Below are 21,777 nucleotides of genomic sequence, written 5' to 3'. Positions count from 1 at the left end.
ATTCCACAATTTACACAATTTCTTAACAGATATAAACAAATCTTAATTCTTTTAAAGTTGGGCGCTCCTATTCAAAACTATTATCCCGGAATTTCTCTCAGTGCAATCCCGTATACAACCGCAAAATGGGGAGACAGAGACGTCAACTTGGGCCCGCCCAAAGAGTGGAACGGTGCACCGGGGAATACTTTGCCAAATTGCACAATCTACTCAGTCTACTCAGCCCAACCCCTGACTCCAGTCCGAATCCTTTTTCCCCAGGACCTGACTAGACTAGTCTGCCAGACAGGAGCAGCAACTCTGGCTACTCATTTGACTACTCGGCCTTGTCGTCGTGGAACCTTAGTAAACTTCGTTCGGCATACAGAAGGCCTAAAAAGTATTATTCGGCAGTCAGAGATCTAATGGTAAGATACTTTCAGCAGTTTGATGGCAGAACAAAATGAGAGAGCCAATTATGTGAGTTTTCTATCGACACTTTCGCACTGGAAAATCGTTCTTTATTGCAGTTGACAACTTTTATTGACAGACATAAAATGAAAATGTCATTGATTTTCTGAAAAACTAAAGGCATGTTCTAGATTTCATACTCACAAATTTCGATACATTTCATAAATCATACTGTTACGGAAACAAAATTATTAAACGGTGCTGCGATTTTCACAAATTGATCGTAAAGAGGAAGTATTTATGAATCATAAAACGTTTAAGAAACATAACAAACGGCCATTATAGTATTTAACACATTTGGAATTATAAATGGGATAAATATGGTATCCGTGTTTCCCACTAATTTTGATGCTATTAATGACACCTATTTCGCTCCATATACTATTCCATGTGCAAGGTTTTCTTTTTATTCTTTGAATATATTTAATCAATACTTTTTCGAAAGAGCTCTTACATCACAGAATTTGAAACCGGGAACCGTTCCAATAGCCGCACAATCTTAACGACTAATCTTTGCCGCTGTAAATGAGTCAAAACCAAAGCGCAGAAGGCCAAGACGGTGGCTGACAATTTTTATTGAAACTTGTTGAACTGTCGCCGGTAATTGTTTGCCTTTTGGGCTTTGTTTGTGCGTCCGTGGGGTGTGACAAAGCCAACTTAAGTAGTTGGCCGCCAGCTTATCGGCCAGTTGTCCGCTGGTGGGCGAAACTGTGAGTCGTTTGAAAGACATTATTCCTGCTCCGTCTTTGTCCGGCGATTAGTGGCCTTCGGCGCCAGGTGAGCTAATCGCCGGCTGAGCTGTGCGGCCGAGAAAGCTGGAAAGGCTAAGAAAGCTGACTGGATCGGATTGGATGGGATCGCTGGGGCGTCGGGCCGGCTGGGCGGCGAAGGTGTCCTGGTGTCTTGGCCAAAAGTCGCCTAATTAGCCAGCACTTTGTCCTGGGCCACTTAATTAGCGGAGTGCAGAGGACAGAGCTCCTAGTGCAGAGCGCCGCGCACATACAAATTGTTGGCGGGGACAATTGCATTCCAGTTGCGCAACAGAAATGGGCGCCAATTAAAGTTGGCGGCAGACTGGGAATTCGAGTTGGTGGCGGCGGCATCGTCATCCAAAAGTTTGGCGAGCATATTTAAACTTTTTGCGCCAACGTTCGTTGTTGGATTTTATGTGTATGATTTTAATTCCATTAAAAATTGCGCCCGGCATGCGAAGTGTACAAAAGAGTTGGAGGAGTTGGAGAAGGGCAGAGTGTCACATTTAAAATATTTTTATTGCTAATACTTTTTTTTTGTTGTTTTATATTTTGGCATTACTGTTTTTTGGTGCTCGACGCTAATTAAATGTGTAAATTGTTGGAGTTTTTAATTAAATGCGACAAATGTCTACAAAAATTAAGCGAAGCAGGCAAGGACAGCGCAACAAAAGGATTGGCCGGAGCCCATTGTCCTGGGCGCTCCCTACTCATTGGTGCATTTGTCTGGGTGTTTTGGTTTGGCATTAGTTTTGGCTTACTTGGCTTACAGCATAAGCTCGTCAACTTTTTCTAGTTCACTGCAAAAAAGGCGGCAAATCAAATCAGCGAAATGCAAATGGCAGACAATTTGGATAACTTTGATTTCGGATGGGGGCAGGCACAATGGCATTGCGTGCATTTCATACAACAAAATAATGTAAATAAAATAATAATAATAATAGTAAAGTAGTCGTAAGTAGTTAGACAAGGCACATTAGAGGCGCGTGAACTGTGATCAATCTGGCAGGCACAACACTTAACTATTCCTCCTTGTTCTCGGCAGCCGGAACCTCCCAGTAGTGCTCGTCCTGGTGATGTTCGTCCTTCTTCAGGTTCCGGAAGTTGGTGTACTTCAAAACGGCACCTGTTTTTGGAGTTTAGGTGTTTTACTTTTAAATTTACGGAATAATTTAAGTTGTCATACCTGTCAAAATACCACCGCCGATGGCAATGAGCAGTGTGACAGCGATGCCAAACAATTGGTAGCCCGCCTGCGAAGTGGCGTTCCGGCCAAGACCCTGCGGGAAACGGAAAACGGGAAACGAGTCCAAAAGGTATTAACACCCACCGGTGCACAGATGCCGGACATGGATACTCACGCCCATGATTTTGGTCTCGGTTCCGTTGGTGCCCATCATGGCCGGGAAAATGTCCTGCAGCTCGGATTGGTACTCGCCCACGGTGGCCATCGAGGCGTAAATGGCGGAGGCAATGGCCGAAATCAGGGCAGGCATTCCATGCAGGTTGTGCACGCCACAGGTGTCGTGCAGCCTCAGATTGGCCGTCATCCAGGGCTAGAAACCAGAATAAATGTGGATTTTATTGTTGAAAAACATACAGATTGAAGGCAAAAGTATTTTAATTAACTCTGAGCAGGCCATATTTCTTAGCTCTTTTAAATTTAAATGATAAATTCTAGATTCAATATTATCAACATGAAAATATTTATATTTTTATGATTTAATGGTAATAAATCTTTTTAACTGACACTACACACTCCAGGCAGAAAATAATTAAATTTCCTTCAACAGTTTTGATTTCAATATTTTCTAAAGTTGTAATAATTAATGACCAGTGCCTGAATTAAATTATTTAAAAGTGAAACATGGCAGGCAGTCAGTGTGTCACTTCGAAATTGCGAATTTATTTACTGCTCCACGGATTTCGGGGCTGCTGCGTGGTCATAATGCAAATGGAAGTCCGCCGGAATCCGGAATGAAGTCCGGAGGAATCCGGCTCCGGCTCCGGCTGCGGCTGACCGGCGGGCAACAAACTTTACTCATTAGCGTCGCATTTTTCCTAGGCGCACTAATTAAAGCGAAGCCACCGCCAGCTAGTTTTGGTTCCAGGTACGCGATTTGAATGGGGTTTATGCTTGTATGGAGGCCCTTTTGGGTTTTCCTCTTCTTTTTTTTTTGTTGCATTTTGTGAGTGTGCTGTGTTCAGTTTTAGCGTTGCGAACTTACTGTTAAATAGCGATAGCCGAGCACCGAGACCGTGCCGGCGATAATGCCAATTAAGACAGCTCCGTGGGCGCCGAGCAGCAAGTTGCACACCGTGCCCACGGCAACTCCGCCGGCGAGGGTCGAGTTCTGCACGTGCACCATGTCCAATTTATTCTCGTGGCTGACAAGCGCGGATACAACGAAGGTGGTCACTGCAAAATACCAACGGGTTACGGGTTACGAGTTAGGAAGATGGCCCAAAAACAGTAGAATGTAGAATGGCCCGGCTTAATTACATGATTTTAATGCATTTTTGAATGAGTCTGTGGCTAGTTCATTAGAGGCCAATGAATTGCTGGGAGTTTCTCTTTATAGTGCGTAATGAATGAGTGGGGTTCACCGTTCTACTGCAGTAGACTTTTTAATTGCAAAATATAAAGATTAAAGAAACATACAATTATTAATACACAATTAAGGAAGCTTAAAGCAAGCCCATATACAACAATTTCTTTCAGAACTTTTTAGTTTATTTGTTTTTGCTTCATTCAATTGTCGATCAATCGCAAACGAGACATAAAACAGAAAAATCACGTATACGACCTGTTGAATGGCAAAACATCCACTTCTATTTGCACACTGCGTTTTCTCTGCTCAGCAAACTTTGTTGCGATGAAATCCTGTGCATTCATAAACCCTCCTGTTTAGATTCTCTAAGACCAACAAGCTGCTATCGCTAATCACTGGAGCAGCAGGAATGACACAGCCAACCAAACCCAACAGCAACGCAACCACACTTTGGTAATAAACACAAAACTAATAAAAATGTAAACACGACAGTGGCAAGATCCCATTGGATTTCCCGGGTTTTTCCAACAGGCCATGCCCCCTGCCTTGTCGCCTTTCCCGCTTTTCCGCTGGCCACAGGACACAGCACAACAAGGACGCTTCAGTTTATGGCCATCAGCCAGCATAAATCTCGGCTGAATAACACTAAATACTTAAAAATCTCCATTTTATGGCGGAGCATATGTTGCAGCCATAATAATTTGCATAAATTAGTTTGGGGCCTGGCGTCGGTTGGCCACTGCAAATAAGTAAGGCAAATCTCAGCCGACGGGCGAGTTGGATGTTGGAAGGGGCATTTAACCGCAACAATTTCAAAACAGCTTTTGACGTTGTCCGGGCGACGCAAAACAACGAGGACAGCAAATTCTGGCTTAAAAATCAATTAAACAGCTTTTTTACAGCCGGTCCTCATAGTCGTCCTGGTCGCCCTCTTCGTCCTGTTCGTCCTGTTTGTCCTGCTCGAGTTCTAAACTAAAGCCAGGCCAACGGCATCCGAGATTCAGGACATCAGCTGCCGTTGCTTTTGTTTTTGCTCCGCTTTTCTCCTGCCCGAACATTAAACAATTTAAATTAACGCCAATGGTGTCACTTGCGACTGTAAAATGTGTTTTGTGCTTAGCGTTCTTGGCCAATGCGGGCAGATTCTCCCCCCTCCATCGCCACCGGAAAATCCCGTCCTATTGACCGGGTCCAATCCCAAATCACACGGTAGAAAATAAAAGTAGACCGAATTAAAGACTTTGGCTGGAACCTGTTTTGATATCAATGGGATTCCCAATTGTTGAATTTTAAGATATCGAACGTGCTACTAGACTCGGTAATCTTTATTTATTAAAAATGTCCTTGTTAATTACCCCGCTATTAAATTTCTCTCTGTGCTTTTCTATGAGAAGGTCCAGACGGCGCTCCGGCTCATTTTGTGCCTGGTGTGAAAACAACAACTGGGGCGTATTTTTGCTGTTGGCGCCGCATTCGGACACCAAATGGCGTCGTCTGATCCCCTTCGGTCCTGGCTCCAACTCCATCTCCGCCCAAAACCAATCCTGCTGGCCAGACCATGCATGTCCGCCCGCATGGCCGACTATAGGACTACGACCGTGGGCCACACCCACCAGACCGCCTCTAGTTTCAGCATTGAACTGAACCCCAGCTTTAGTTTAATTAAGGCAACAACTAGTGAGCCAAGCAACCGGCTTGTCCACCGAATGGACAAGGACACGTTGGGCAGGACATGCGGGAAGGGGAGTGGGAGCGGGGTTTAGGCCACTGCAACGGACGGAGCCGCACGTTGACTCAACTAATCGCACATCCTTCCGCATAAAATGCCCGCCCAGAATCCCACTTTCTCTCTCTTTCCCCCCGAAAGGATACTCTACGAGGTCTATTTATGGGATGGGCTATCTCTGCTGCACAGATTGGAATGCATTGATTAAGTTTCCTCTGGTCAGATATGAATTGCAACTAAATTTGAATATGCACTTTATTGAGACGAGAATTTTTAACGCAAATTAAGATGTACTCTCGAAAAGCACTTTCACGCAGAGCAAAGAAGTTTTGGGCAAAAAATCAAAATGAAATGCTAACAAGTGATACTCTTGAAAATATACAACATGATTCATTTATACTTTATGTGCTCGCATTCCATTTGGCCAACTAAAAATTCGAAAAAACAAAGTGAAGTGTTCTTTGTTGTTAAATGAACCTTGACAGAAGAAAATTTAACATGCGAGTTCTGCGTTTAATTGTTTGCATGAAATAAATTATTTCTTTCACCAATTTTAATAAAGAAATATTTTATTCGGAGAGCAAATCAAAGGAATTTGGCATTAATTGCAAATATATATAGCCGCCTTGGCTTTATCAAATTGAATGGAATATTTCAGTAAATTCATTGTTTAAACAAAAAAATATTAAATTCCAGTCGGAAAAATTTGGTTTCAAGATGGCAAATAAATCCAAAAAAAATTAAGTATTATTATTTGTAATTTGTACTGCACTGTGCAGGGTATTTGTGTTTTTGGCTACACATCCACATCCACACTTCTGCCATCTGCTTACTGCTGACTCGTATGCCCAGTTTAGGTGTTACCTCCATCGCCGTAACGTGAGGGCTTTAATACCATGGCCAGAAGAACCGGAGCTACAACCGGGCGAGACTCCGGCCACAGTTAGCCAAGTGTCGCCCATTCCTAGTTGGCTTATCTCAGCTGCTGGCCGTACTATTATTACGGCTCTTGTTGTTGCTGCCGGGCGTCCTTTGTATACATTTAATTTGTGTTTTGTTATTTACATTAACCGAGCGAGTCAACCAAGGCAAAGCCCGACCCCGGGCTGCTGCTTTTAGCACATTTTCTATATGCGCCTGGACTGGACTGGACTGGACTGGGGTGGACGTGGACGTGGACTGGACCAGAACCTGGACAGACTGGATCTGAATGGGATTTGCCGTCGACTACTGACCCACCCATCAGACTAAGCAAATGCCGGACAGGCTGGTTCGTTTTTATGTGCGCTACGTGCTCAAAATAAATTTTCAAATGTGTTAACGAAACTATTTGACATTTAATTAGTTTGTGAGGCGCATGCACAAGGACCTACAGGGCGTTGGGTTGTGCACGGAGTTGCCTGGGATCCTTTTTCAATTTCATTGGGTGCTGTGCTAATAGGCCCGCCAACATTATAATTAACAAGGCCTGAGAAGCCCGGCAGGAATGACCCAGCAAAGCGTGAAGATATGTATGTGCGAGTGGGCAAAGATGGCCGGAAGATATGTCCGGAGATGCGAGATGGACTGCGCAGCACAGAGAATGGAATGTCCTCCAGCTGCCCTCCACTTGAGCCAGCTAATTGCCGGGGCACGTGACTCACCTGTTGCCGCGGCTAATGACAGGAACGTGTTCAAAATGGCCCGCTCGCCGCCGGCTCCATCGGCCAGAACAGAGTTGAAGCTGGGCCAGTACACCCACAGGAAGGTGGTGCCGATCATGGCGAAGATGTCCGACGTATAGCTGGCGCCCTCTAGCTTTCCCGCTTCGTTCTGGTCGCTGGCGGGTCTCAGCATCAGGGCCACAGCCAGTCCAAAGTAGGCTCCAAAGGCGTGGACAGTGATAGAGCCGCCACAGTCGCAGATCTATCAGGAACACACAATATTATAAAGCAGAATATTATTCATGAAATATTATGTATAATTTTTAACATTATATATACTCACACTGAATACATGAAGAGCCAGATACTCATTGGCCGCGAAAAGAGCCACCTCAAAGACGGACATGCACAGGAGTTGGATTGGAGTGGTCCTGCCGAGCAAAGCGCCCATGCTAATCAGGGGCACGGCGGCGGCTATATCCGCATCAATGATGTTCTCCAGGGAGAGGCTGTGGACGCAAAAAGGAGGCAGAATACGATAAACAGGAAGTGCGACAGGTGACACGCCCTCCACCGCATAAAAAATGGGGATAACTTTACCAAGAAATTGCCGTCAAATGAAATGGAGTTCATTATAATGCAAAACTGTTTGTATATTTACACAGAAAAATTTAAGAGGACTAATGGATTTCCTGGAATGTTCGTGAAGATGTTGACAAACATAATCCTAGTTCTCTAATAAAATGCACTGAGATCAGGAAGAAGCGAATTGAAGGCTTCAAACGTATAAAAGTACTTATTTATTCAACAAATCAATTCATTCCTTAAATAGATTTTTTAAGTTTAAATAATAATAATAATATATTAATGAAAAATATATAATTTTCCCAGTACATTTGACTGTCAGCTTCTTTAGAGTTTTTACAGCTTCTTATACTTTTGTTTGCTGTTTGACTTCGGATTGTTGCCCATTTCACTTAGCATAAGTAGAAGATTCCACCCAAAGACCCTGCCCCCTCAGGTTGACTTCTTCATTTAAAGTAATTGCCTGAATTCATTTTAAGCTTGGGGGTATTTCTCTTCATTTGACATCGCACACTTATTTGCTTTTTGGCCTGTCAGTTTGACTTTGGACTCGAAGTCGAGCAATTAATAAATTGAAGTTGTGCCAAGCACTCACCTGATCTTGCCGCCCTCCATGTGGAGGAATCCCTTCATGAGCACAGCCCATTGCACCACTAGAGCAGCCATGAACAGGGTGAATCCAGTGGCACTGTATCCGTACTTCCGCAGGAAGGTCATTAGGAAGCCAAAGCCAATGAAGATCATCACCTGGATGTCCTGGAACTCTGCGGGGAAACAGGAGCGGTAAGTCGGGCGGGCAAGGGATTTCAGGATGACCATTGTCTGGGCCAGCTGGGATGCCAATTAATAGAGTCAAGTCGTTTCAATTAACCGCCCAATTGTCTGCTGCCAAAAGTCAATTGCATTGAGATTGATGTCACCAGGGTACCAAGACGCAATGGTGGATAGGCAACACCCACTTCCACCCACTGCCACCCCCTATTACAGAGCACCACCAACACCAGTCGCAAACATCCCCTGTGTGCGTATGTGTGTCCGCGCGGGTGCAATTAGTGTGAAATACGGTTTAATTTATTTATTATGAATTGCAACAAGTTGTTTACAGACGCATTTGCATAAATTGAAATTAATGACTTTAATTATTCATCTGTGAGCGTGTGTGTGTGTCCCATTGTTCGTTTCGGTTCAGTTCGTTTCGGTTCGTTTCGGTTCGGTTTGGTACAATGTACCCTGTTCCATGGCAGAAGTAATTAATGGAATTGGTGCCACGGGACCCAAAAGACTGCGGAGACTGTGCGAAAAAGAACTTCATTTATTTATGACCCGCCAACACTTGGCAAACAATGCCAGGACTCCTCGTCCTAACATCTTCTCGCTCCATCGAAATAGCAAAGGACTAGGACATACATTTATATTTCGGTTAGCATGGGTAATAGCTTTATGCGGGATTTGATTTAGAGCTTCGACTTGGGGTCCTCTTAATTGTTTCTGACCATTACCCATCGAATTTCCCTTTGTTCTACTTTTACTATTTAAGTTTAATTTATATTACTCAATTTCTTTTGGCTAATCTTGCCTATTTCATTCAATTCGTGTTTATTTACTATTAATTAAATGACTTAAAAACCGCTAAAGATCAAAAGTTTTTGTTTACGAATTAATAAGTTCTCAATTGATCAACATTTGATACATTATTTATGCGGCATTGTCATGGAAACAGCACAGTTTTAAAAATATAGCATGCCTCTCATTCGGGCTGTTGCCAAGTCCCCTTTGTCTATTGTATTCATTAGCCCTACTTGGCTAATTAGTCAAAGTGTGAGTCCAAAAATAAAATGCGTGACATTTCCGACTTATTTTATACGATTCTTAAAATAGCCATTTTATTTGCATATATGTATTTATAGAGTTGTAAATTATATTGCGAATTACGAGTACGCCCCGAGCGTTTACTACAGAGACTTTTATTGCACACAACTGCAAACAAACAGAGCAACAATAATATAGAAATAATATTAAATTATACAAATACGAGAAATAATAATTTTCACGATTGCTTTTATTTTGGAGGGGTGAACCTAAATATATATAACAAGTTTCCGCACACAAGAGCTGCACTTTTTAGGGGTCCCGTGTAAATTAATTCCACAACGTGCAGAAAACTATTTTATTTGATTTGTCAGAATGAAATGTTTGCACTGTTGCCATGTATATTACGTTTTAGTGACTTTTATTAGACAAAGAGGACTAATTAACCAACAAAAAAATATTTTTAAAGCGCGAAAAATAAAATGATATTTGGACTATAGTTGTAAATACAAAATAATTTGATTATCAAAACCTTTTGCCTGTTGCATATAAGCCAAAACTGTCTGGTTGAGCTTGTCTAAAAAACATGTTGCTATGTTCAAAACAAATGATAAACTTATTCATTTTTATAAACCCATGCTTATCATAGCCTTTGCTTAGAAGGCTTTTAAGTAAAGTAATAAACAAGACAGCTATAAATTACTTGTTGTGTTTAAAACTTTCTAGTAAATATTCCTTAATAAAAAATAAATGTATTAAATTCTACTTTATTTATTCATACCATTTATGGTTCATTTTAGAGGCTTATAAGCGGAAGTCCTTTTTCCCAAGGAAAGCAAAAGGATGGGGACAAAATCCCAGCTACTCACGCGGATATTTGGAAACGTGTTCGTTTGCTGATCCAGCGTCTTCGGCGTCGATTGCCAGGGGCATCGCCGTCTTTTCGTAACGCACGAACAGCCAGAATAGAACCAGGAAGATTATTTGCACAATCATCAGGACGACGTAGCCCGACACTTTGGCAGCCGGCGAATGCATGGTGGCAGGATGTAGGTGGTGGAACTCGGCAAAAAATTCGAAAAAAACTAGACGGAACGGCTCCTGATTGGAGTTCGAGTAAAAAGCGGAGACGGAGCCGGAGTCGGAGTTTTTGCTTTTCAGATCCCGACCGCAGACGATGCAGCACGTGTACGGGGACAGGAGGTCTTGTTCCCCTTTTGGGATGTGCAAATATTTGTGCGCTTTTCTGCTCTATCTCCCAGACATGGGGATGCACACTGTTCAACTGTATAGATATATGTTATATATATCCGTTCACATTCACGATCTGCTGCGGCTGAGCACTGGGGGCGCACTGATGCCCGGAGCGATGAGCGCGGCGTGTAAGTAGCTGCGACTCGCGTCTGCGGTCAACGGGGCGTATGTGCGATATCCACAGCGATTTACTCGCATGATATAACTATTTGATTTAATTTGCAGTCGCCGCTGCTCCGGCTCTTGCTGAATTATTTACAGCGCCCCTCTGGAGACCAAGTCGTTGTGGTTCCATTATATTTAAATTGTTTTTGTTTTAGTTGCATTGCTATTTCAATTCCAATTCCAAATCGTTTTACAAGGCAGTCCAGACCTCTTTTGCGGTCTCCCCACCCAAAAGTCTGGCTTCAGTTCGATTCGGTTGGGCTCGGTTTGGTTTGTTTTGTTTGTTTCGTTGGTCAATTGATTGGTAATTCGTTACAAATTTATCCTTAGACTGCATTTCACAGTTGTTGCAGCCGGACGATTTGCATAAACGTCATTGAATGGCTTGGAAGGTGAAAGTGGCTGAAACTTTAACGAATTCTCCCATTTAAAGTGTTGTTATTGACTCTGGGCCAATCGCTTTAGCCACTTAGGGGGTTTTCTTGTTGACCGATAAGCCGCAATCTCAGTGCTGGTCAAGTGGCAATTGTCGTGAATGTAAGCATGTGTCAACAAAACCGATTTGGGTTGAGAACTGTCTATATACCAATTAATCCCACATACCCAGTACTTGCCAGAGAGTAATTAACATGATGGCAGTCGAAATTATCGGTCGTTAAACAAATAACGGCTCAAGTGGAGCAGCTGACTCTGTAGCAGATCGCCGCTCATTGATGAGCCCCTTTATTCGCCTTTTTTCGGTTTGTTTAAGCAATTTCAACTGATTAACAGTCTTTTTTAGTGGTTTAGTGCGAACTTTATGGGCATATAAAAGCGCATCAGGTCGCACACCAGTGCCAAAAGCATCCAGTTCCGTATGTTTGAAGTGGCTTCGAATCAGATGCTCATTCCGAACTCTTTTGCTAAAAACTAAATGCAAAAAAATTAGTTTGGAACTTAATTTTAAAAAATCGAAAATTAAATTATTTTAATAAACAGAATAAGAACCATTCTTTAAGTGTGAAATGCACAGGTGATAATGAACGCCATAGAACATTTACCCACAGCTGAGAAAGTACTACATTTCCAACTGTTCTTCGAGTTGATGTTGAGAATCTAGAATGTATACTTCTAATTGTTTAAGCAAATATCCATATCAAATTAAACTGAACTCATAAAAGCGGCTAGTGGGGGCCGAAACTCAGAGAGGCCACTGGGGCGTATGATTGATATTTATTTTTTCAACAAACACAAGCGCACCTGTGTGAAAATTGAAATTCTCATGGCGCTGGCAACAATAAAAAAGGTAAGGCAGAGCAGACCCCACATAAGAAAATGTGTGAAGTTTGCGCAAAAACCACAAATGTTGCCAGGCACGCGCTCAGATCTTGAAAATCCTCACACACGCACACTTTGGCAAAGAAAGAAAGCAGAGTGAAAGCAAAGAAAGCAGGCAACCGAAAGAAAGGAAAAGCATCCAGGGGGTCGAAGGGGTGGGTCGCACATCAGAGCGATTTCGTGCTGCCTACTTGTAAAGGGAAATTTGCATCCGCAATCACTTTAAATGTTTCCGTTTGAATACGCAAATAAATCGAAAAGGATTTCCAATGAATGCTTATGAGTGTCCTGGAAAACCCTTGTTAAGGTTGTTGTTTACAACAAGTGTACATGTCTAAATCCCAGAAAAGCGGAGCTCCAGAGCGGCAGAAAAAATGCGATAACACTGCAAAGCGGCTGCCAAACTGTCAGGATTGCGTCCAAACTCCGGCCACAAGTGCTCCTCCATCCGTCCGAGCAGCGGCCAGTCTGGGTCATGTGGAAGTACGCATTTGGCCCAGAGTGCCAGCTGAGCCATAAATAAATATGAGCCACTGTTGTCAGACAACAACAGTCCAACAACGTCGACGATATGTTGATAAACTTTAACACCCCACAAACACTCGCATAAACCCGGTCAAGTGCCCAGAGTGGTGCAACTGCCGGGATTCCTGCTCGTCCAAGGACCTCCGGCTACTGCTCCTGCTCCAGCTGACCCACAACAATTGTGCAGGAGTGCCGCTGCCTAGCCATATGCACCGTGTTTGCATTCCCATTCGGGACGAAAGTCCTTTCGGAACATGCCCACTATGCAGGACTATTTTGTGTGGCTTTCCTGCGAAATCGCAAGTATCTAGTGAGGAATCCTTGCTGGCTGTCAAGCACTAGAAAAAAATTAAAACAAAAATGTTGCAATATTATATTGTTACAAGAAATATTTCAAAACAAGAATAATACAGTTTTTTATAATTATATTTAAATTTAAATGTAAGCTTATTAAATATAAAATTAAACTTAGTTTTTTATTATCATCTTAATTCGAAACCTACTAAGAACGAAACCTACACAAGAAGGCGTACTAACTGCATTGTCTTAAAGAATTCAAATATATTTTTTTAAGTGCAACATTTCAGAGCCGCTCCAGTTGCACAATTTTTGGCTGCCGCTGCACTTGTATCTGAAAGTTGGGATCGACTTGAAACGGGATGGGCTGGATGTGGGGTTACAGGCTCCTCGGTTGCGGGTGGTTGCGCCTAAGCGATTTCGCTTTTTGTCTGTTTTGTGTCAATTTTGGAATCCGCTTTGGCTACCAACCCCTCGCCCCCGGCGCGTTGCCTCGGAAAAGCTCTCGGTTGCGCCAATTGTTGGCATTTACAGCTACTTGGCTGGTGGGCCCTTGACTTGGCCCGAGATACCCCGGGATCTGCTTTGTGAGGCAGCTTAGATGTGCAGCTCAAGTGGCGCACTGGGGATTTTTCAATTGCGTTTATAATAAATTTCGATTTGTCAGCGGCGAAACGAGGAAGCGGCATCAAGTGGCCGCCGCATCCCAAGTGGCGCCGAAATCAGTCGGCGATATAGAAGCAGATACAAGCTACAAAATAGGAACTCAAAGCGAGGACAGCTCAATTCCTGGAGTAGAATGTTTCGGTTGAGAGCGGGATAATCAAATGCATTCTTGGTACTCTAATAATCTAGACCCTTTGATATTTTATATTGGGTCTTAGCTTTATAAAATGTGATACTAGATAATACGCTTGTTAATCTAGCTTGAAAATATCTAGTATTTCTGCAGCCCCAAAAGTAGGCATTAATTTGGTTACAAGTCTATTGATCTAATTAATCTTCATCCCTAGCATGGGCTATAAAAAATCGAAGTCTTAAAACCAGTTTGTTTTAATTAGATATAAATTAGCGTTGCGTGTGATGCAGACAATGAGTAGAGAAACTGGATCGGTCTTGGGCGGATATTGGGCCGCGTAGCCGGTGCAATAAAATGTTAAAAGCCAGCGTGTATCGTCTTAAAAAACGTTTAACCGTACAAATGTGAAGCTAGTTTGGCGCCAGAAAAGCGGTAAATAATTTTATTCGAAAATGAAGGTAAACAAAGGGCACAGGTTCTATTTGTGTGTCGATTAAATGGCAATAAAGCTAGTTAATGGTGGTATTTGAACTGATTTGGAAAGGGTTATGAACTAAAAGTGGTCACTTTGATCTTTAACATATCCCCTCAGACAATTGCGGTGGCATGCGTTGGAGTGGGAGTCACATTGGCCGTCTCATGAGTCTGGGCGGGAGTATAGGTTGTGGCCGTGGCCGGATCATGAGTCTGGGCAGGAGTATAAGGAGTGGCCGTCGGATGAGTCTGGGCGGGCGTGTAGGAGGCCGCCGTCTCATCTGGTTCCTTGTCCAGGATCACTTTCTTCAGGATGAAATAGAGGGCTCCGCCAATCAGCAGCTCACCCAGCGCTACACAAACGATGAGAGCCCATCCGGGAATAGCAAGGCCAGCTGCAAGAACCAAGACGGATGAGCAATGTTCCCAAAATCGATCACGTATCACTTACTGAAGTATCTGCGGGTTAGGGTGCGTCGACCGCGGTTCACTCGACGCGTGGCCTCCGATTCCTGCAGGCAGCAGGCCAGCAGTACTGAAAAATAGAAAAGAAAAAACAAATTAAATATTTTTTAGCATGAGGGCACACTCGAGTAGTTTGGTAATGATTTGTCCGAGGCGCAAAACACACATCAGCACATTTCTTCAATGATCACGCGGCGTGTGGTCGAAGGTGGCCTGCTAAGATTGCGGCATTGGCTTTGAAGCATCCATCAAGCCCGAGCCAAACGGAACTCATTGAAATAGCAGCAAGACCATTCATCATATAGATCTTCAGATGCGCGAAGACTTGTTAAGATATTAACAATTAATCGTTGAGAAAATGTTTAACAACGGAGCCGAGCCAAAATCAACAAAAAACGCTGATTCTGATTGAGCCAAAATCGCGCGCGCGCGCCAACTTCGATGATAAATGTGAGCTGGCATATTCCTTCCCCATTGTTCCATTGCGGATGTCAGACTCGATTTCACGTAAAATTATCAAAATGTATTTTTAATTAATAATATTTTATGTGTGTGTTCGTTCGTCTGTTTGTTTTGGTTCAGCTCATTCGGCATATTTTGCGCATGAAATATTAAACGGATTTGTTTGTCGATATGGAAAGCGTATAGATTTCCCCTCGATTCGATTAGTCGGTGATTCATGGAGACGGGCATTTGACAAAACCCATCCGCCAAATGTATGCGGCTAAGAGTGCGACCGATTTTCGTTGGCCAGCCGCTAACCAATATTAATTGTTTTCATCCACTTTTTTGTCTAACATATTTCATAATTTATATGCGAAATAATTACCGAGCTTATGCCACTTCCGGTTTTAGGGCATTGGACTTTTGGCCTAATAAAAATTGCATGAAATCAAAGGAAATCATTTCGCATTTACTCACTGCCAGCTAAATTATTTGTTTTATTTGGGAAACCTTTTAATCCAAAAAGATTTCCACCTGAGCTCACTGATTCACCACGCCCTAAAGTTAAAACACAGCAAGTGATGGGGCAACAATGAGTAAACAGTGCTTATCTGAATCGCACTGATAAGCACACATTTTTGTAGAGTTTTCTTGTGGCCGATTGTGTGACGCACACTTGGCCCAGTTACTCATCGTTAGAGTCTCCAATTGCTGAAGTTGGGTTATTAAAACCCCACACCTATGGGATCATACGCATGCACCAGCGCATCATAATGCCGCAAAGTCTCACACTTGCACCAAAAAGTATCTCGCAGATGTGCTGCGTATCTCTGGTTGGCACTCAAAACTCGGCAGATTCGAACGAGCATGCAGAACTTTACCCAGGCATATCACCAAGTAGGTGGAGCACTTCTTAGCCAACTTCATTTCCGTCGTTTTCGTCGGTTCGTTCGAAAAACTTATGTTCGCTTTTAGCTGTTAGCCAAGTTTGTAACGCGCACGTCGTCGACTCCAAAGTGGAACTAAAAACCTGTGCGTGATTGCATTCGTCGGCAGGTGCTAGTATCTTATCTCAAAGCACCTTATCTTTCATTGATAAGATTAGAAGGCTCTCTTTTTCTCTCCATATATATTACTTCTGAGGTCATCAGCACTGAAAAAAATTATTTTATTTATCTTCAATGTAAAATGTTTCGTATATTTTTTAATTATATTTATTCCTTACACAATATTATGTATCTGTACTCTTTTCTGTATGTAAGTTAACAGCGCATAATATAATTCTTAGCAACTAAGTAGCTCTCCATATAGAATGCTGTCGCGCCAGAATGGAGTTAAGCGCTCTGCGCAAAGAACGCCCGGCAACGGAAGGCTGGTTGCCTCTCGCTGCGAGAGATGCTGAGTCGGCTTTGCCGACTCGTCCCGATGGCGCGATGCATTGCTGTTAGGGTAAACTTCGTTCCATATTTTGTAAACTCTTTAGTCTCAGTTTTGCACCACAATAAAACAGAACGTGCTTTAATTGTCGCTCCTATTGATTCTTACGGCATTGCATGGAAGTGAAATAACTGCACATTTCTACTTCTTCCTTTTGTGCACTCCTTCCAATTTCATAACGTTGCCTGTTGGCATATTGCTACGCCACAAGGCTAGACAATAAACCAAAGGGGGCGAAGTCAAGCCCTCCAACCTAATCTTCAGTAGAAGACACCGGCTAAAGTCGTCCTACCACCGCTGTAACCTTGAGGGAGGAATCTCTGGACATCGCGGGACAACTCCTTACCATAATTGGCGCCCAACGAAAAATCCGAACTAGGCAACTAATTTAACAGGGTAGTTAAGTTAGAAATCATGTAAGTTTTACCTTTGACTTCTTCAAAGCATAAAGAGAAAGAATTCGTGACTGGCCACGTAATTGTTGTACTTGTGTAAATCAGTTTCAAAAGCATTGCATACCCCTTTAATATAAACTATTGCATACCCTAAAAATGAGTATTGCATACTTTTGAAAAACTGAAAAAGTTCATTGCATACTTTCAACAAATAAATAATTATAGCATACTTTGGTATAATTTTACTGCATACTCTTTCTTGCCACACCTCTTAGCCGATCAATTGTGCTCGGCAACAGTATATTTGTGGTGTGCCAACCAACAACCGATGAATCGGGCACATAATTATAGAAGTATTAAGGTCGAATACGAAAGCGAGGATAGCTGGGACGAGGAGCAAGTAGGCCAAGCATTAGGTCAGACATTGGATAGGGCACCGGCACATAATACCATGGACCCCAGTCAGATTCAAGCCCTTATCGACAATGCCGTCAGACAGGCATTGTCGCAACAGCAATCCCACTTCCAAGTTCAACTAAATTCCCTATCTGAGCGGGTACAGAGTTTGCAGGTGGAAGCACCGCAAATCATAACATATGAAAAAGTCTCTGTCAACCCCGAGATTAGGTGCGATATTCCCCTTGACATAATAAAATCGGTACCGGAGTTCTCCGGTACCCAAGACGAGTACGTGGCCTGGAGACAATCGGCCATATACGCCTACGAGCTGTTTAAGCCATACAATGGCAGCAGTGCCCATTATCAGGCTGTTGCCATATTAAGGAATAAAATCCGTGGCGCGGCTGGGGCTCTACTCGTATCCCATAACACGGTTTTGAACTTCGATGCCATTTTGGCCAGATTAGACTGCACGTACTCAGACAAAACATCCTTACGCCTGTTGAGGCAAGGATTAGAAATGGTTAGGCAAGGAGACCTACCATTAATGCAATACTACGATGAAGTTGAGAAGAAGCTAACGCTTGTCACAAACAAAATCGTAATGACGCATGATCAAGAGGGTGCTGACCTGCTTAATGCTGAGGTCAGAGCCGACGCCCTACATGCTTTTATTTCAGGGCTCAAAAAGTCCCTTAGAGCTGTGGTCTTCCCGGCGCAACCCAGAGACTTGCCATCTGCACTGGCTTTAGCTAGAGAAGCAGAGGCAAGCATAGAGAGAAGCATGTTTGCTAACTCCTACGCCAAGGCCGTAGAGGAGCGAGCGCATTCGGCGGCAGACGGCAGGAGCCGTTTCCAGGGCAAATCAAATAAACAGGAACAGAAACAGGACAGAAATCCCCATTTCTTAAGACGACAGAAAACCAACAATGACACTCAGGCGCAAGCACCCCAGCCTATGGAGGTCGACCCATCCTCCAGGTCCAGGCAGCGCGCTGAATATAATCAGAATCACCCTAATGTATCGAACGCGTTTAAGTGGAGGAATCCCTCAGAACGTTCGACAGGACAGGGACGACAACGGCTTAATAACGTTGTCCAAAAGGCCCCTAAGCAAAAAGAGACCCAAGAGGAGTATGAGAAGGCAGCAAAGGCTGCAGTCGAGGAAATCGACAGCGAAAATGAGTACGCTCCCAGTGTCGACTCGTTGAATTTTTTAGGGGACGCTCCCGGTTGCCGTTCATTGAACGACGGCTGGCTGGGAGAACTTTAAAGATGCTAATCGATACCGGCGCGGCAAAAAACTACATTAGGCCCGTAAAGGAGCTGAAAAATGTGATGCCGGTCGCCAGCCCTTTCGCGGTGAGCTCAATACACGGCTCCACCGAGATCAAACACAAATGTTTGATGAAGGTCTTCAAGCACACCTCCCCATTTTTCCTTTTGGATTCTCTAAATTCGTTCGACGCTATCATAGGCTTGGACCTGTTAACACAGGCCGGGGTAAAGCTCAACCTTGCAGAGGACTCCCTGGAGTACCAGGGCATCGCTGAAAAGCTTCACTATTTCAGCTGCCCCAGCGTTAATTTCACTGATGTAAACGACATTGTTGTACCTGACTCCGTTAAAAAGGAGTTCAAGGACACAATAATAAGGAGGAAGAAAGCCTTCTCCACGGCAAATGAAGCTCTTCCTTTTAACACCGCTGTCACTGCCACAATTCGGACAGTTGATAATGAACCGGTGTACTCAAGAGCGTACCCAAATCTTATGGGTGTCTCCGACTTTGTGAACAACGAGGTCAAACAACTGCTGAAAGACGGCATCATCAGGCCCTCAAGGTCTCCCTATAACAGCCCGACCTGGGTTGTTGACAAAAAGGGGACCGACGCCTTCGGGAACCAGAACAAGAGATTGGTCATTGACTTTAGGAAGCTAAATGAGCGAACTATTCCTGACCGGTACCCGATGCCTAGCATTCCCATGATTTTAGCGAATCTGGGCAAGGCAAAGTTCTTCACTACCCTTGACCTGAAGTCAGGGTACCATCAAATTTACCTCGCGGAACACGACCGCGAGAAGACATCGTTCTCGGTGAATGGCGGCAAATACGAGTTCTGCCGTCTGCCGTTCGGATTGAGAAATGCAAGCAGCATTTTTCAAAGAGCCCTAGACGATGTACTGAGAGAGCAAATCGGGAAAATATGTTACGTCTATGTGGATGATGTCATAATTTTCTCAGAAAACGAGTCCGACCATGTCCGCCACATCGACACTGTGCTAAAATGCTTGATCGAGGCGAACATGAGGGTGAGCCAGGAAAAGACAAGATTCTTCAAAGACAGTGTTGAGTACCTCGGCTTCATAGTAAGCAAGGACGGGACTAAGTCCGACCCAGAAAAAGTAAAGGCCATTCAGGAATACCCTGAACCCAAAAGTGTCTACGGTGTTAGATCATTCCTTGGTTTGGCCAGTTACTACAGAGTCTTCATCAAAGACTTTGCAGCCATAGCTCGCCCGATAACTGACATCCTGAAAGGGGAAAACGGCTCGGTGAGTAGGCATATGTCTAAGAAGATTTGTGTGGAGTTTAATGAAACTCAACGCAACGCATTTCAAAGGCTTCGTAACATTTTGGCATCAGAGGATGTCATACTCAAATACCCCGACTTTCAAAAGCCCTTTGACCTCACCACAGATGCGTCAGCAAGTGGCATCGGTGCGGTCCTTTCGCAAGAAGGTAGGCCGATCACCATGATTTCCCGCACCCTGAGACAGGCTGAGCAAAATTATGCCACAAACGAAAGGGAATTGCTAGCCATTGTTTGGGCCTTAGGTAAACTTCAAAACTTTCTGTACGGCTCTAGGGAAATCAACATATTCACCGACCACCAGCCTCTCACGTTCGCTGTTGCCGACAAAAACACGAACGCTAAGATTAAGAGATGGAAAGCCTATATAGACCAATACAATGCCAAGATTTTCTACAAACCTGGCAAGGAAAATTTCGTGGCAGATGCACTGTCCAGGCAAAATCTTAACGCCTTACAAGACGAACCCCAGTCAGACGCTGCGACTATTCACAGTGAGCTGTCCCTGACCTACACGGTCGAAACCACAGACAAACCCTTAAATTGCTTTAGGAACCAGATCACTCTGGAAGCAGCACGTTTCCCGCTTAAGCGAACCCTGGTGCTGTTCCAAAGCAAAACTCGCCACTTGATCAGTTTCGCTGACAAGGGTGACCTGTTAAAAACTCTCAAAGAAGTTGTTAACCCTGACGTCGTGAATGCTATCCATTGCGACTTGCCTACACTGGCGAGCTTCCAACACGACCTCATCACCCACTTCCCAGCCACTCAATTCCGTCACTGCAAGAATGTCGTGGCGGATATAACTGATAAAAACGAGCAGTACGAAATTGTCACTGCAGAGCACAACCGTGCACACAGAGCCGCGCAGGAAAATGTCAAACAAGTCCTTCGAGACTACTATTTTCCAAAAATGGGCAGCATGACAAAGGAAGTGGTTGCTAATTGCAGGGTATGCACCCAAGCAAAGTACGACAGGCACCCGAAAAAGCAAGAGCTTGGGGAAACGCCCATACCCAGTCATGCTGGCGAAATGGTGCACATTGACATATTTTCAACAGACAAAAAGCTGTTCTTGACGTGCATTGACAAATTCTCTAAGTTTGCAGTAGTGCAACCGATCGCATCTAGGACAATAGTGGACATCACTGGCCCCCTATTGCAGATTGTAAACCTTTTTCCCACCATCAAAACAATCTATTGCGACAATGAGCCCGCTTTCAACTCAGAGACAATCACGTCAATGCTCAAAAACAACTACGGCATCGACATTGTGAACGCGCCCCCTCTGCACAGCGTGTCCAATGGCCAAGTTGAACGATTCCACAGCACCTTGGCAGAAATAGCCAGATGCCTGAAGTTGGACAAAAAGACAAATGACACAGTAGAGCTAATCTTGAGAGCCATGGTGGAATACAACAGAACCGTGCACTCAGTTACTCGTGAGAGACCAATTGAGGTTCTTCACTCAGGGGCCCACGAGCGCTGCCCGGAAATCAAGGCAAGATTAGCAAAGGCTCAGCAAGACAGCATCGGAAGATGCAACCCTTCCCGGCAAAACCGTGTGTTTGAGGTAGGGGAACGCGTGTTTGTAAAGAACAACAAGAGGTTAGGAAATAAGCTAACCCCACTATGCACGGAACAAAAAGTGCAAGCAGACCTGGGAACGTCTGTTCTTATTAAGGGGAGGGTGGTCCA

The 21,777-nt window shown here is 43.9% G+C and overlaps 2 protein-coding genes across 3 annotated transcripts; both read right to left on the bottom strand.

Moving 5' to 3' along the window:
• Positions 1 to 503: 503 nt before the first annotated feature.
• Positions 504 to 10,898, bottom strand: LOC6736835 (ammonium transporter Rh type A). Of its 2 annotated transcripts, none has more exons than XM_039293413.2 (9): positions 10,387 to 10,898; positions 8,304 to 8,472; positions 7,467 to 7,632; positions 7,124 to 7,385; positions 3,431 to 3,621; positions 2,564 to 2,758; positions 2,389 to 2,482; positions 2,226 to 2,328; positions 504 to 1,585 (listed from the first exon to the last, which is right to left on the bottom strand). In XM_039293413.2, exons 1-9 carry the CDS (start codon positions 10,553 to 10,555, stop codon positions 1,429 to 1,431), a joined length of 1,506 nt encoding a protein of 501 aa, XP_039149347.1. In that variant the 5' UTR covers positions 10,556 to 10,898; the 3' UTR covers positions 504 to 1,428. The 2 variants fall into 2 exon arrangements, with proteins under 2 accessions (XP_039149347.1, XP_016030490.1); XM_016170889.3 differs by lacking the exon at positions 504 to 1,585 and adding an exon at positions 1,703 to 2,002 and having other exon boundaries at positions 10,387 to 10,896.
• A 3,387-nt stretch (positions 10,899 to 14,285) lies between these two features.
• LOC6736834 lies at positions 14,286 to 16,309 on the bottom strand. The gene is made up of 3 exons (XM_002083654.4): positions 16,139 to 16,309; positions 14,800 to 14,883; positions 14,286 to 14,743 (listed from the first exon to the last, which is right to left on the bottom strand). The coding sequence occupies exons 1-3, from the start codon at positions 16,182 to 16,184 to the stop codon at positions 14,463 to 14,465; spliced, it is 411 nt and encodes a 136-aa protein (XP_002083690.1). The 5' UTR covers positions 16,185 to 16,309; the 3' UTR covers positions 14,286 to 14,462.
• Between the last annotated feature and the right edge of the window lie 5,468 nt (positions 16,310 to 21,777).

This window comes from Drosophila simulans, chromosome 3L (genome assembly GCF_016746395.2).
Source record: "Drosophila simulans strain w501 chromosome 3L, Prin_Dsim_3.1, whole genome shotgun sequence".
In the NCBI taxonomy this organism is placed as follows: domain Eukaryota; kingdom Metazoa; phylum Arthropoda; class Insecta; order Diptera; family Drosophilidae; genus Drosophila; species Drosophila simulans.
Note: the sequence above shows the minus strand (reverse complement) of the source record. Positions and strands in the feature narration are given on the sequence as shown.